Source organism: Apaloderma vittatum, unplaced genomic scaffold, assembly GCF_000703405.1.
Source record: "Apaloderma vittatum isolate BGI_N311 unplaced genomic scaffold, ASM70340v1 scaffold225, whole genome shotgun sequence".
Lineage (NCBI taxonomy): Eukaryota > Metazoa > Chordata > Aves > Trogoniformes > Trogonidae > Apaloderma > Apaloderma vittatum.
Window position 1 is genome coordinate 225710 of NW_009716285.1, and position 12980 is coordinate 238689.

The 12980-nt window shown below is 43.1% G+C and overlaps 1 protein-coding gene across 1 annotated transcript in view; it reads right to left on the minus strand.

Annotated features, from left to right (window-relative positions):
• Positions 1-12980, minus strand: part of FGFR2 (fibroblast growth factor receptor 2) — a 79172-nt gene that overhangs the window by 55944 nt on the left and 10248 nt on the right. Inside the window, 3 exon segments of the mRNA XM_009869451.1 lie at positions 1-118; positions 7245-7319; positions 7997-8263. The exon segment at positions 1-118 is cut by the window's left edge and continues 82 nt beyond it. Coding sequence (XP_009867753.1) covers positions 1-118; positions 7245-7319; positions 7997-8263 — 460 coding nt within the window.

The window sequence follows — 12980 nt, forward strand, 5'->3', positions numbered from 1 at the left end:
CATCGCATGGTCGGTGTTGGGTTTCCCATCGCAGGGCAACGAAACTTGACGGTGTTTGCTGCTGGCACCGCGTGTAGCCTCTTCTCCATTTTGTCTGTATGTGTCCAATAAGGTGCCCCTGTTCCAAAGAGATACATCCAGAAATATCAGTACTCGGAAACCCAGCTCCCTTTCCAGCCCCTTCGGCAGACATAAAGCACTGGACGTGTTCATTTTAAGCATGGTTTAGGAAGACTACAACGACTGGAAATCATATGTTCCAAGTGTTGACCAGAGTTTTGCAAATGGCTCAGCCTGCAGATTCGAGTATATAATTTATGACAAAATTCCAATAATTAACCACAGATATCCTTTGGTCTAAGCACCCAAGCAAGACAGAGGGACTGAGTTTTCAGCAGACTCAAATGATCAGACGCTTTTGACCTCAAGTTGAGTTGCTGCAAGCACTCAGCAAACTTTAAATTCTTGGACTTCAGGTGTGAAGCCAGAGAGACCATGTCAGGAGACCTGTTGGAAGCATCAGCCTTAACCTTCCCTCATCTCTTAGAAGAGGGATAAACATATAGCTACCTGCCTGGCAGCACGCTAAAACTCACAGTGTACAACAGCAAGGTGAACTGCACTGTTAAGGTCACAGAAACCACTAAGAAATGTTTACAAAATGGAATATATTTCTGAAACTTTAACCAAAGAAGAAACCAAATAAGTAAATGTGGATCAGCAAAACTCAGCAATAGCATTTATTGTTTGCAGGGATTTCCCACTCCCAGGAGCCTGTCGAAGCCCAAACGTTCAATGACATCCAACACAGTGGCATAAAATGAGTGTCTCTCGGACCCTATTTCCTATTTCCCCAGCTCCTGGCAAGGCTCTCCTGGCTCTCACTCACTCCTTGCCATGTCCTGGCCCAGCCTGTGCCCACTCGAGGAGCACACGAGTCCAAGTTCTCAATCATTTGTCACGTACTGGTACAGAAAACACAGCAGAATGAAATATGCAACTACTACTCTCCAAGAAGTAAACTTGGACTGATAGATCCATATACAAGGTTATCCCACGCTCTGGATCCAAACATCACTTTAGCGATTTTGCACAGGGTCTTCATGGCACCGCTTCAGTTGTCTCACCATAACAGTTTTTAAAAAGTTAAAGATTCAAGATCTGTTCAATAGTAGGAAACATTAATTTATTTTACAATGGAGTTTTCCTGAAGCAAATCAGATTAGTGTGGAATTTTTAGGACTAGAGGGGTCCAGAAAAATAACTCCATTTCTCTCAGCCCTGTTTCATTTCCTTCATTAGCAGCCTAACACTCCACTATAAATAAACTCTTCCGTTCCTCAAATATTTATAGCAGTTCTTACAATCAGTGAAAACTCAGAAATCCTGCTACCCCCCTCTCTAAATAAAAATACAGCTGGATAGAAAATACAGGAATAAATCCTTTAACAACATCTCTCTCAGTATAAAGAAAACATTCTGAAAGCAAGTCCTATAATGATGCTAAGAACGATAAATGATTTTTTTTTTTTGCCTGAAGTGGCAATTAGTGTTAAAATTAATGAAGTAGAAAAGCAAAGCAAATTTGCGCATGTAATCAAAATAGAAAATCAGGTAACTATTGAAAATTTAACTGCAACACTAAGAAATTGTTTCACAGACTAAAGTAAATGAGGGATGCAAGGAAAATTCTGTTGACATTATTTGCTAAAAACAGGATCACCTTAAAACAACAGAAGTCTGTAAACAATGACAACCAAAGGAATTAACTACTACATGCCAAGATCAAACTGCATTATAAGTATACCAGGTAAAGGCATGTTGGTATCGATATATTAAAAGGATATTTTCTCTGGATTGTTAAACATCCACCACAAGACAATGTAAGGTGACCACAACCAGGCCCTATCCACAATTTCCACAAAGTCCAAGTAAACTATGGCAGGTCAAAGCCAATCAACCATCCAAACCAGTTACACTGGTATCTCAGACAGAGCAGAGTGTCTAGATTCGACCCCAAATGGGCAATGCCAACCCAGCAACTTTGCAGCCAGCATGGTCACTTCTCCCCATGTCCATCACACACACCTTCTCCCACGTACAGAGCACAAAAACCTTGGATGCAGTCGCTGGCAAGCACAACCTCCAAACCACAGCTCGCCCATACCAAGGCTGATCCGCAGTGTACAGGTGGACTAAGCTCTGGAGAATCTCCCATCAGGTACAACCCAGGACCAGGGCATCAGAGTCAGTCAGGATCCAGCCACCAACAGTTCCCCAAACAAGGCTGCTTCATGCCATCAGGTTTCTACTGCATTATAGTAGAATTCGGCTCCTCTTCTGCTTTTTTTTTTTTTCATACAACCCCCCTTTCAACCAACCGTCACCCTTTAAAAACTTCTGCTCCTGGCATGGGAGAGCTCCCAATAAAACTCATACGCAACAAATGCACAGGGATGAAAAAGTTTTGTTCTGTGGAAGAGGTGAGAGTAGAGAACAGGACGGGAGGATGCAGGCAGGAACGAAGAAAAGTGGCTCAATTTCTTGCCATAGAAAGGAAACTCCACAGGCTGGGAGAAAGGACTGTGCTTGGAAAGCATCAGCATAACCTGCAATGCTCCCCAGTTGCAAGGTTGCTTGGAGAAAAACATGTGGACATCACATGTCGAAAACGTCATCTGAAAACGCTTCAAGATATCCTCGGATTTTTCACTAGGTAGTAGCAACGTGTATTGGCAGCTGGTCAGATGGAAAGAGAAAAAGGCAGCAACACCCATAAACCATAACACTCGCTCACATTTTCTGCTTTCGTACAGCACTGATCCGACTAACGCAGCATTTGTCTTTAAAGATTCAATTATCATAACCTAAAAGCACCTTTTACTGCTTCTGTTTCGTCTTGAGACGAAAACACGTCCAGATTCACTAAAACCAATTAGGAACATGGTTAATGAGCGTGTGCCATCAAGTGCCAAGTCCTCTTAAAGACCGAGCCCATCGCATCCCAGCTTCGCTGACAGGACAGGTGGAAGTAGGTAGCACCGCTGTGAAAAGTTCACAGGAACAACAGGGCAGACTCCGGCACATAGTGGTAACGAGCAGCAGGGGAACGGGTGGGAATTCCTGATTGCTTTTAGAGCTCTCATTAGTGAAGAAAATATCCTGCTGACCCACAGTGCACTCCGCTGCAAATACATTACATCTAATCAGGCAAATCTCCTGCATGTGAAATTGAAATTAGGCAGCCCAGGGGACCACTTCACTTCAGGACTCCTCAGTTTTTATTTGGACTTATCTAATACAAAGAAATACAAAACTAGTCAACTCCAAGCCTGCCTGACAGGCACCTCGAGCAGGCAATAGGGCGCCTGAAATGACCACATCAAACCCCCTCAAGGTTTTCAGTACTATTGTATTTGACCTTTAATTAAAAAACACTTCTAGGCAACATCCAATTTTTGCTGCTCCCTTGAGTGGGTTTCCACTCTACAGGATTTGATGAATTTGAACCTTGTTTCATCCTTTCTGAAATTCTTTAAGGCATGAAAAGAACAGCATGTGGATTACATTTAGATACTTTTTGTTCTTGGTGCCAACTTACCATTGCTTGGCCCAGAAGAAATTGTTTAAAGGGTGATAAGGAAAAAAAGTCATAAAGCTTCCAGTCACCTGACTAGAATTCAAGGCAGAATAGCAGCATCCTCAAGGCTACCCAGAGGTCTCCAGAATAAATTGCTGTTGGTGGAACTCAGTGCAACCGTCACAACAACCGCTGCCTTGCTAGCACCGACTCAGGATTACAGAAATCCCTTAACTTAGGGCTACCTCTCAAAATCATGACGAGGACAAGGCAACAAGTACCAACAATATATTCTCCAATGCTGCCAGTAGGAACTGATGATGATCAGCCCTCAGCTTTGGAAAAGGAAGTCCCAGGTCAACATCCTCGGAGGCAGCCCTACAGAACCAAGCTAAGGCAACCCTTTAGGGCAACAAAGGGAAGAACTGAGTTGCCAACAAAGCCATTTTGTGGACAGAGAGGACTATTTTGCAGTGGAACCAATCCTGCACCTTCCCCACAAGCACTAATCCCTTCAACAAAAGCTGGAAGTAATAAAAAGCTATTCAGGATGCAGTCTGGAACAAATCTACCGCAGGGCTTTTTTCAGACAGTTAAAAAATCTGTCAAACTAAAGAGACACCAAACACAGAGTGAAATCTGCTATGCATGCCTTTTACTTGAAAATACACACAGGGTAAATGGTCAAATGCACATGTGCACACGCAAGTGCCCTCCTCTCCCAAGGACAAGTCGCTCCCCACAGCTACCGAGGCACTTACAGCCTCTCATGACTTCAGGAGCAGTTGTATTTTCTGGGCAGCCTTGAAAATTACACTAGATTTCCCTCAACAGCCTCTCTGCTTGCAATTGAAAACCTTGGCCTCCGAAAAATGTATTTGTAACAGAGGCAAAGAAAATTACAAAAGCTTAAAAGAACACTTACCATCATAAATAAAACAGCTCTAAAAGGTTTGCTTTAGTTTTAAATATGCAGGAATGAGAATGCCAAGGTTCAGTTTCCTGTGGAAGGCACTACAGCCATTTCCTGCCTCATCACATCATAATTAACATGCCAGGACAGCTGGACTTTATCAGAATTGTTTCATCAAAAAGCTACAACCTTTGAAGACCATGGCCCTTTTGTTTCCATCAGTAAAGGCATAACCAAGCCAATTTCCACTGCTTATCTTTAATGATCGCAGCTGTAATTTGCATGTAAATTATCAGTTAAATTGTTTTAGATCTGCAAAGCTCAAACCATAATTCAGGAAATGGTTAAAGACTTCTTCTCTTAAGCAACAGCAGCCAGGGGCTCCTGAGGTTTTGGGCTCCTCCAGACTCTGCCCAGCACAGGCAGGAGAGGGTGGCAGAGGGTGTTTGACCATCGCACACCACTGCCTGCCACGTGGCACGCTCACGGAGGACTTGGGACCGCTCCTCAACTCCACGTTTCAATCTGTCTTGCGAGAGTTTCTTAAATTAGATGCGGCCTTTTGGACGCGATATACAAAAATCTAGAAGGGGAATGGCAAACGATACTGCTGGGAAGGCTGAGAAGACCCAGGATACGCAAACGTCGGTGGTTTGCAAAGGCACCACAGCAAGTCCCACCCCTGACTCACATGCAGCTCGGGATGGTGCCAAATCACAACCCTCTTTCAGCAACATTGTGTTAATCCAACTGAGTTACTGTGACGCAACTTTTCATTGAAAACAGACCACTCGCAGGGACGTGGTGCCATGATCAGTCTTCTGGCTCCGGCTTGAGGAGGAAGGCTGCGCTCCTCCCTGTGCCCCTCTGCAGCCTGCATGAAGCCCCAGCAATTCATGGGCATCTTGTAAAGAGTGATTTCATGAGGACCTTGTTTTTGCAACCCTCTGCTTGGGAGCAATCCATCTTCCTGCAGCTTCCTCCCTTCCACGCCGCAGGGGCTCGCGCTCGCCCTCCGAGATGTTTGAATCTTCGCGCTCTAGGGGCATCTTTCATTTGGAGCAGGGAAAGTGCGACTGACCCCTGCCGAAATAAGTACATGCTCCATCCCTGGCAAACGGAAATTGTCAATGGCCTTTCACCAGCTCCTGAATCAAGATTGATTAACAGTAGCTTAAAGTGATAGCTCACGTTACAAGAACATCACTGGTGTTAGAGGACACCATGGACTAGTTCTCCCTGTTGCGAGCAAGGGCAAGAAGTTTTACCACGACATTAGAGAGCAGAGTTGCCTTGGGCTTGTAACCTTCTCTTCCCCTCGCCATGTGCGCTTCCAAAAGCCATTTATGCTCACAGTGAATCGCCAAAGCCATCAGCACAGATTAGAAGCATGATTGTCTTTGCTAACACATCAAAAATACTGCAAATCCTTTTCTGACCAACACCAATAAAGCTCTGAAGTGATAAGAGACACAGGGGTGTTTCCTAAAAAAAGGAATTTCTACCTTTTCAGAGGAACGCTAACACTGCCTGGGTTGGTGGCTTTTGCCTAGGCAGCTTCTTTCACAAGCAGTGTCCCTTTTCCAAACTCATCAATTATCTTTGCCACCGCATTCCTTTGTCAGAGCAGCCTCCAGCTGCTCAAACTCAGCCACTTCAAGCTGCACCTGTGAATCAGGCCGGGTTAATCACACGAACAGATGGCAGGGGCCAAACGGGCAGCTAAGAACTTATATCATTTTAAATAGCATCTAATGTTTCACAGCTTCACATCAAGGGCAGTCGTATACAACAGTAACTAACTAGGGGAGCTGAGATCAGGCTCATACTTTATCACCTGAACAAGTGTTTCAAGTGTACAGTAGAGCTGCCAATTACTAATCAGGCTGACGAGCAAATATACTACCTAGCTACCATGTGTGGCAACTGACTGACATCTCCCATGAAGGATTTCTGTGTTCTGCTCGTTATTGACTCTACAGAACACGAGCAATAGCAAACTAGCAGCCACCGTGGGCATACTGCAACAGTGCATAGGGCCAGCATCAATTTTACTATTTTTTTTTCTTAGCAACTGCTCTATTTAGAGTCTATTAATAGCTTCACAAAATTCTCTAAAGGGACTGGAGTTTAACATTCGGATCGGTTTAAGACTCTTTTAGCCTATTTTCATCATGCATAAGTAACATAAAATGTGGGTTTAGTGCTAGATTGATTTCTTTGCAACAAACCTTGAGGTCCTTCGCAGACAAAAGAACCTCATTGTCTCCAAATTCATTCTCCCTGAGGAGATTTCTGCCCAGATTAAGGATTTAAGGATTTGTCTCACTACAACTTAATTTTATTTTTAAACTTTCTGTACCACCCTTTAACAAAGCGAGCTGGATCTTTGTTTCTTCTGTCTAATTTCAGCTCAGGTTCGGGGAGAGTTAGTTCATCTGCGAGAGTATAAACCAGACAAAGATCAAACTTCAGTTCAGGAAGAAAGGAAACTGCAGAAAAAGCTAGCAAGAAGGGAGAAAGAAAGTACAGACCAGTAAAGCGTGTTTAGAAGAATATTAGTTTATTTGTCTTTTTCTTTTCCAGGTTATGAACTATGTGAAACAGAAAATAGAGAAGGACAAAGACACCACTATTTGACAGCCCATGCAGTTAACAATTAAGAAGTTCTGAAGGCAGGAGTGCAAAAGACTGGACATTATTTTCCACGTGGATCTTGCTAGTGACTTCTGGCAGTTCGCTGCTACTTACTCATCTGGTTGCTGTCATTCACAAAGTCCTCGGACCCATCATTGTCGTCTTCATCATCCCCAGAGGAAAGAGCATCTGCACATTAAAAATAATTGAGTCTTTAAACCAGCCTACTTTTTACAGACAAATTAACCAATATGCTACATTTAAGATTATCAAGGAGAATAGATGTTATGTTAATTGTGCAGAAGCTACAGAAAAAGAAAATCCAGCCACAACATGAGTGTTATTCTTATCAAATTCTAAAACAACTAGCTAATAATCCTGAGAAGTTTCCAAAAGGCGCTCTAAAAATCTCTTTCCACTTTTAAAATTTTTATTTTTCTTAAAGACTTTCAGCTGAGCAGGACCGAGTGTCTCCAGAGCGATCTATCTCTAAACTTAAAAGATGTCGGACACCCCTTTTCCTCTTCTGATGCGAGGGGGAAAAAAACCACTTGTACTTCTACTGGCTTTATCATCATCACAGAGACTCTGCATAATTTAATCCTGTCATAGTGGCATAAAACAGAGGGCTATTCAGCAGCTGTTAATCACTACAGGTCCCACGCAGTAAAAGGAGTATATACAAACTGAGCCCATTTCAAGGTCAGGACAAGGGGGAAAATACCTGAAATAACTACAGAAGTCAGCTCAACTCACTCTGTCCCAGTGGGCCGTTTCACATTACATTGCAATGTGTCTTTATATCATATTTTACAGCTTCCACATGCAAAAAAAAAAAAAAACCACCCTACATTTAACACACTCACCTGTAACATTTACAATGAAGTACAGGGTATCACTGTCTAGGGTCCTAACAGCAGTGCAAGCATAGAGGCCCGAATCTCTGGGTGTAGCATCCTTAATTTGTAAGTACTCCCCAATAATCACTGTCCTATTGTCGGGCCCCAAAGGGACCCCATCCTTAGTCCAACTGATCATGACGGCATCTTTCAATTGACAGCGCAACTCAAGCGGTTCTCCTGGAAGTGCTGAATATACATCTGGCTGAGAGATTTGGTATTTGGTTGGAGGCTCTGCGAAGGTGGAAGGAAAGGAGGAAAAAAAATTAAAAAAAAAAAAAAAACCAAGAGAAGGGAAAGGAGAGAATTTCCAACAAAAGTCAGTGAAGGCCCTTTTCATCCACAGAAATCAAGCTATGTTCAATCAAAAAGTCGCATCCAGATTAGCCCACCAAAAAAGAAAACAAACAAAAAAAAATGAACCACACACAGGTATGGGAGAGGCTTTATTTTCAGGAAGTTAACCACAAACAAAGCTCGTTCCTTTTTCATCTGTGTCTCGGCACATGCTTTGTCCCATGTGCCACACAAAGGAATAATCCTTCTTGCTTTTGAACCTGGGGGCTTCAAAGCATTTGGAAGAGGCAGGTCAAGTTCAAAAAGCAAATTCAGTTTTGCATCTTAGCATTTAGGTCTATGATTCAAACAAATACTTATCCTTCCCTGTTTGTTTTTATTGAATTTTTGGGTTGTTTCTTTTTTTTCTTGACCTGAGAAGAGCTATGCTGGAAAAAAAAAGGATGGCCAAAAAAAAAAACCTGCACTAAGCTAATAAACATGAGTTCCTATACACAGCATATAAGATATCCTTTATTTTTCCCCTGTACCCTTCCCAAAGTCTCTACATTTGCCTCTAAACTGCCAACTCCGCAGTAACAGCAATTCCTTTCTTTTTTTTTTTTTTTTTTTTGCTTCATTTCTTATTTCACAGCATCTCCCAAGCAGAATACCGCAGAAACCCAGGGGAACACAAGCAAAGTTTTCAAAGTCACAGCGTATACAGAAGTTCAAAACTAAATGGCTCATCCATCCATTTTGTAACCAAATAACAAGAAGAATGTCAAACCACAGTCTTTTTTCCAAAAAGACATCCTTGGAAAACTACATCTGCCCATAGTTACTAGAGCTTCATTGCCCCTTTCCAAGGCCAGTTCTCAGTAGGGGGAAGAGCACGGCAGCCTCGGGCACTCAGGACCATCTCCACAGGGATGGTGCGACAGCTCAGCACAGGGAATCACTTGAGCTCTGCCCAGAATATTGGCTGCTTTTGTAACTAGTTTCACCCTCCAGCCACAGCCTCCCTCTCCCATGAGCATCCTGGCCTCGCCAAGGCCGTCAGGAACAGTAAATAGAGGAAAGAAGCACGAAGGCATCTTCTGTTTGCTCACGAGGAGGGTCACATCACGCAGACAGCTGCTCCCCGGCACACGTCCTTCCCCGTGCGGGCACCAACTGTGCACATGTCTAAATAAAACACACACCTCTTTTTGTTAGTTTGGGAGCCTGAGGGAATATTAAAACGGGCAACTCCTCCACGTCCACCCTCACTTCTAAGAGTACTGAAACCCCGAACCTCGCGTTCCTCATCCTTGGGGCACAGCGCTGTCATCTCTTGTATCACTCTTTCAACTGCGAAGTCTGAAAGAAGCACCACATCTGCAGACAGGAGTTTGGCAATGCTGAAGCTCTGTCAGTAGTTTAGTTTTAGGTGGTTCTGCAAGGAGCAGGGCATTGGGCTTGATGACTCTATGAGTACCAGAAGTGGCAACCACAGTGGGACACTCATGCGTTCAAGTTCGGGTTATACCGATGCACTTGAAAATAGTGTGTCCAGTTTCTCCTCCCCCTCATCCTGGAATCACAAAATTTCAGGGAGTTCAGTGGGTGTTTGCCCAAAGCTGAGGGAGAACAGATCCAGGGATGTGCCCCTGCAAAGCAAGCAAAGCTTCTCCTGGCTTTTTCCCTAAGGTAAGCATGTTTTTTCAAACAACAGATTTGACACATGCATCACACCAAGACAGTAGCTGGGAGAAGTACATAAAACCATTTAAACCTGATCAGTTGTGGAGACCGTAAAGATTCACAGATACAGATTTTATGACAAGGGCTCTAAACTTTCTTCTGTGCAAAGTTCCATTGCAAAGTCTGGGACAAGCTACAATACAGCTTTATACTCCTTATAAACTAATTCATTCTTGCTGATAGAGTCACAAATCCACAGATCTGCAATGCAGGTGCTTCAGTACTGCACTAAGCTGTTAGAAATCTATTTTCTAAAAGGAGCAAAGGCTCCTTTCTATATATATGCTGTAACAATAATGAGTACATTTGAGTCTGCTTGAGATATTTTTTAAAATCTAGATTCCACTGTCAAAAAAAATTTACTTTGAAGCTTTTAAGACTTCTTTGTAACGCTCTACCTGCAAAGAAAATTTCTTTTAGAGTTTACACTGTGCCAACGATGTACTGGAGTCTAAAAATGTCTTTCTTTAAACTTTTTTAAAGCCACCATGGGAGAAGATAACTCAACTCTCCTTTAACTGCATTAGAAGCTTTTGCTGAAGAGCCCCAGGAAACTCACGGCATGGTCGCACAGGTTGCAGCATCCTCCTGAGCAGATCAGTTGTTCACATACAATTAGAAGGAAAATCATCTTCTACCTCTCAGCCTTGATTTCATCTCTTTTTCAACTACTATCCTCCAATTTCCCCAAATTTACACTGTGTCTTTCAACACAAATGCAAACTCAAGGGCAATATTTTATGCAAAATTATGAAATAAAAATAAAAATTCTTGTACAAGGAAAATTACTCGCATACTAAAGTAAAATAATTTCAAATAGGTATTAGCTTTTAGTAAATATTATTCTCCACTTATTTTTTTTTTTTTTTAGAGCATCAGGGAAGATACAGCACAAAGCGTTGTCATGAAATAATGAAGTCATGTTTGGAAATAGTGAGTTATTTCAGGTAAGTCTTTGTGCTGCCAAACTAGAATGTAGCAGCACTTAAGACTGTCACTTTTTATAATGTTTGCCTATAAACTTTTTCCAGTGTGGGTTTGAAATGGTGCCCAAAAGCAAACAGAGAACAGGTGGGATTCCGAGCCATGAGTCTGCCCAACAGCTTCACTGCGAAAATCAACCAGTTTCAACTGTTAAAAAACTCTCGGTAGCGCAGAAACAACCTCTGCTGCAAAGTTGAGCCTCTCTCCAGGACACCGCACTAGGATTTTTACACCGCTCTGAAATTTAGGGACAAATTCTGAACTCGTGTGAATGCTGGGCCATCAGATCAATGGTCCCCCCAAGGCTGACATAAGGATTCCTTCCCCACTTCCATATCTTTTGAGCGTACCAGAGAAATAAGGCTCCAAGTTTGCTCAGCCCTCACTTGCACCCATCCTCTGGCATTTTCAATAGCACGCTCCGGAATTTTCCCTTAATGAAAATAGCTAGATGGGAGGAGGAGGAGGAGATAGCCCCGCAGAGCCAAGTAAGGTTTGATCTGGTATCCCATCCATGCTCCTCCAGCCCTCTCCAAAGCTCTGCCTTGAAACCACCTCCTTTAGAATCACCGCAAGCCTGTCCACCAGTGAGCTCTGCACGGCCAAGGGAAGGAGGCACCGGATTCCTTTCTAAGAAGTTCTCCTGCAAATCCTATAACTGCAGCTCCTGCAAAGCTGCATTACCTGATGCAAATAACACCTGTCTATCATCCCTCAAAAATAAACAAAAGAAGCAACAAAGGCGCGTGCAAAATCTCTGGCGGTGTTCTTAAACAGTGGGGGGACAAGGGAGGGCACGTTGCTTCTGCTATTGTCTGCTCTCAGCTACATCCTTATTTGTAATAGGGGCTGTATTTAAACTTTATCGGAGGAACTATTGAACAATACCATCACGGAAAACCAAGCTGCTGTTAAAATAAACAGACGTGAACTTTTTCTTTGCCTGCCCATACAGCCTCGCAACATGGTTTATGCCATCCAGCCATCAATTAGAGTAAATAATGTTTGTATTAAAGCCATGACCGCAATAGAGGACTGGGGACATTCTGAATGTGCTATTTCAGATTATTATGAGATATGCAATTATATTCCAAATCGTGCTTCTATTCAAGATTCAGTCACCGAAACAAGAGTTTTATACTTCCTTGGGTTTTAAATTATTATTTGCCTCCATTTATTAAAATGTTAACAAAGAGCTGCTTATCTTAAGGCTCAAGGCATTTAGTTACTTAGTTACAGAGCCAAATAATTAAACAATCAGCTAATAGCTAACCCCAGCAAAGATTCTCACACAGCTCTCCATAACACAAAAGCCTCAGACCCCATCAAGCCACTTTCTCTTCAAAAGGCTTTAGTAAATAACTAAACACTCACCATAGCGTGCCCAGAAGGGTCAACAGACCTGACCTGTCAAGAATCCAAGAGGTTCACTGCAAAACTGAATGTCCCCACAGGGAAACACCAGGCTGCCAACCACTACCACTCCTGCTTCTCCTACCCCTTTCTCCTGCTCTTTCTGACACTGAAGAAGATCCTGCAAGACCACACTGGATGAGTGACTTGGAACGGGGATGTCAAACTACGCCTGAAGCAGAATAGCCCCAGGACTCTGTGAGCCAAACCCAAGCCTTGACGCTCTCTCCAGGAGGTAGGCTCTGTGGGATCAAGAAGTCCAGGTATCATCAGCCAGTTTTGCACCTTGCACCTTCCAGGTACAACAGCTTTGACCTCAATTTAAGTTGGCAGGCTAATATTAAGAGTAGCTCCACGTCCTCTTCTATGGTGGAGGATAAACTCAGCCTACAAAAGAAATGGCCATGGTGACTACCCACCGTTAGCTAACAGCAACACAAAGCCACAAAGGCTAGGCACGTCTCCTTATACAAAGGGGGACAAAATAATGTCTGCAATTCATCCATCTGCTTCTCCAAAGCCTCTGGATTCC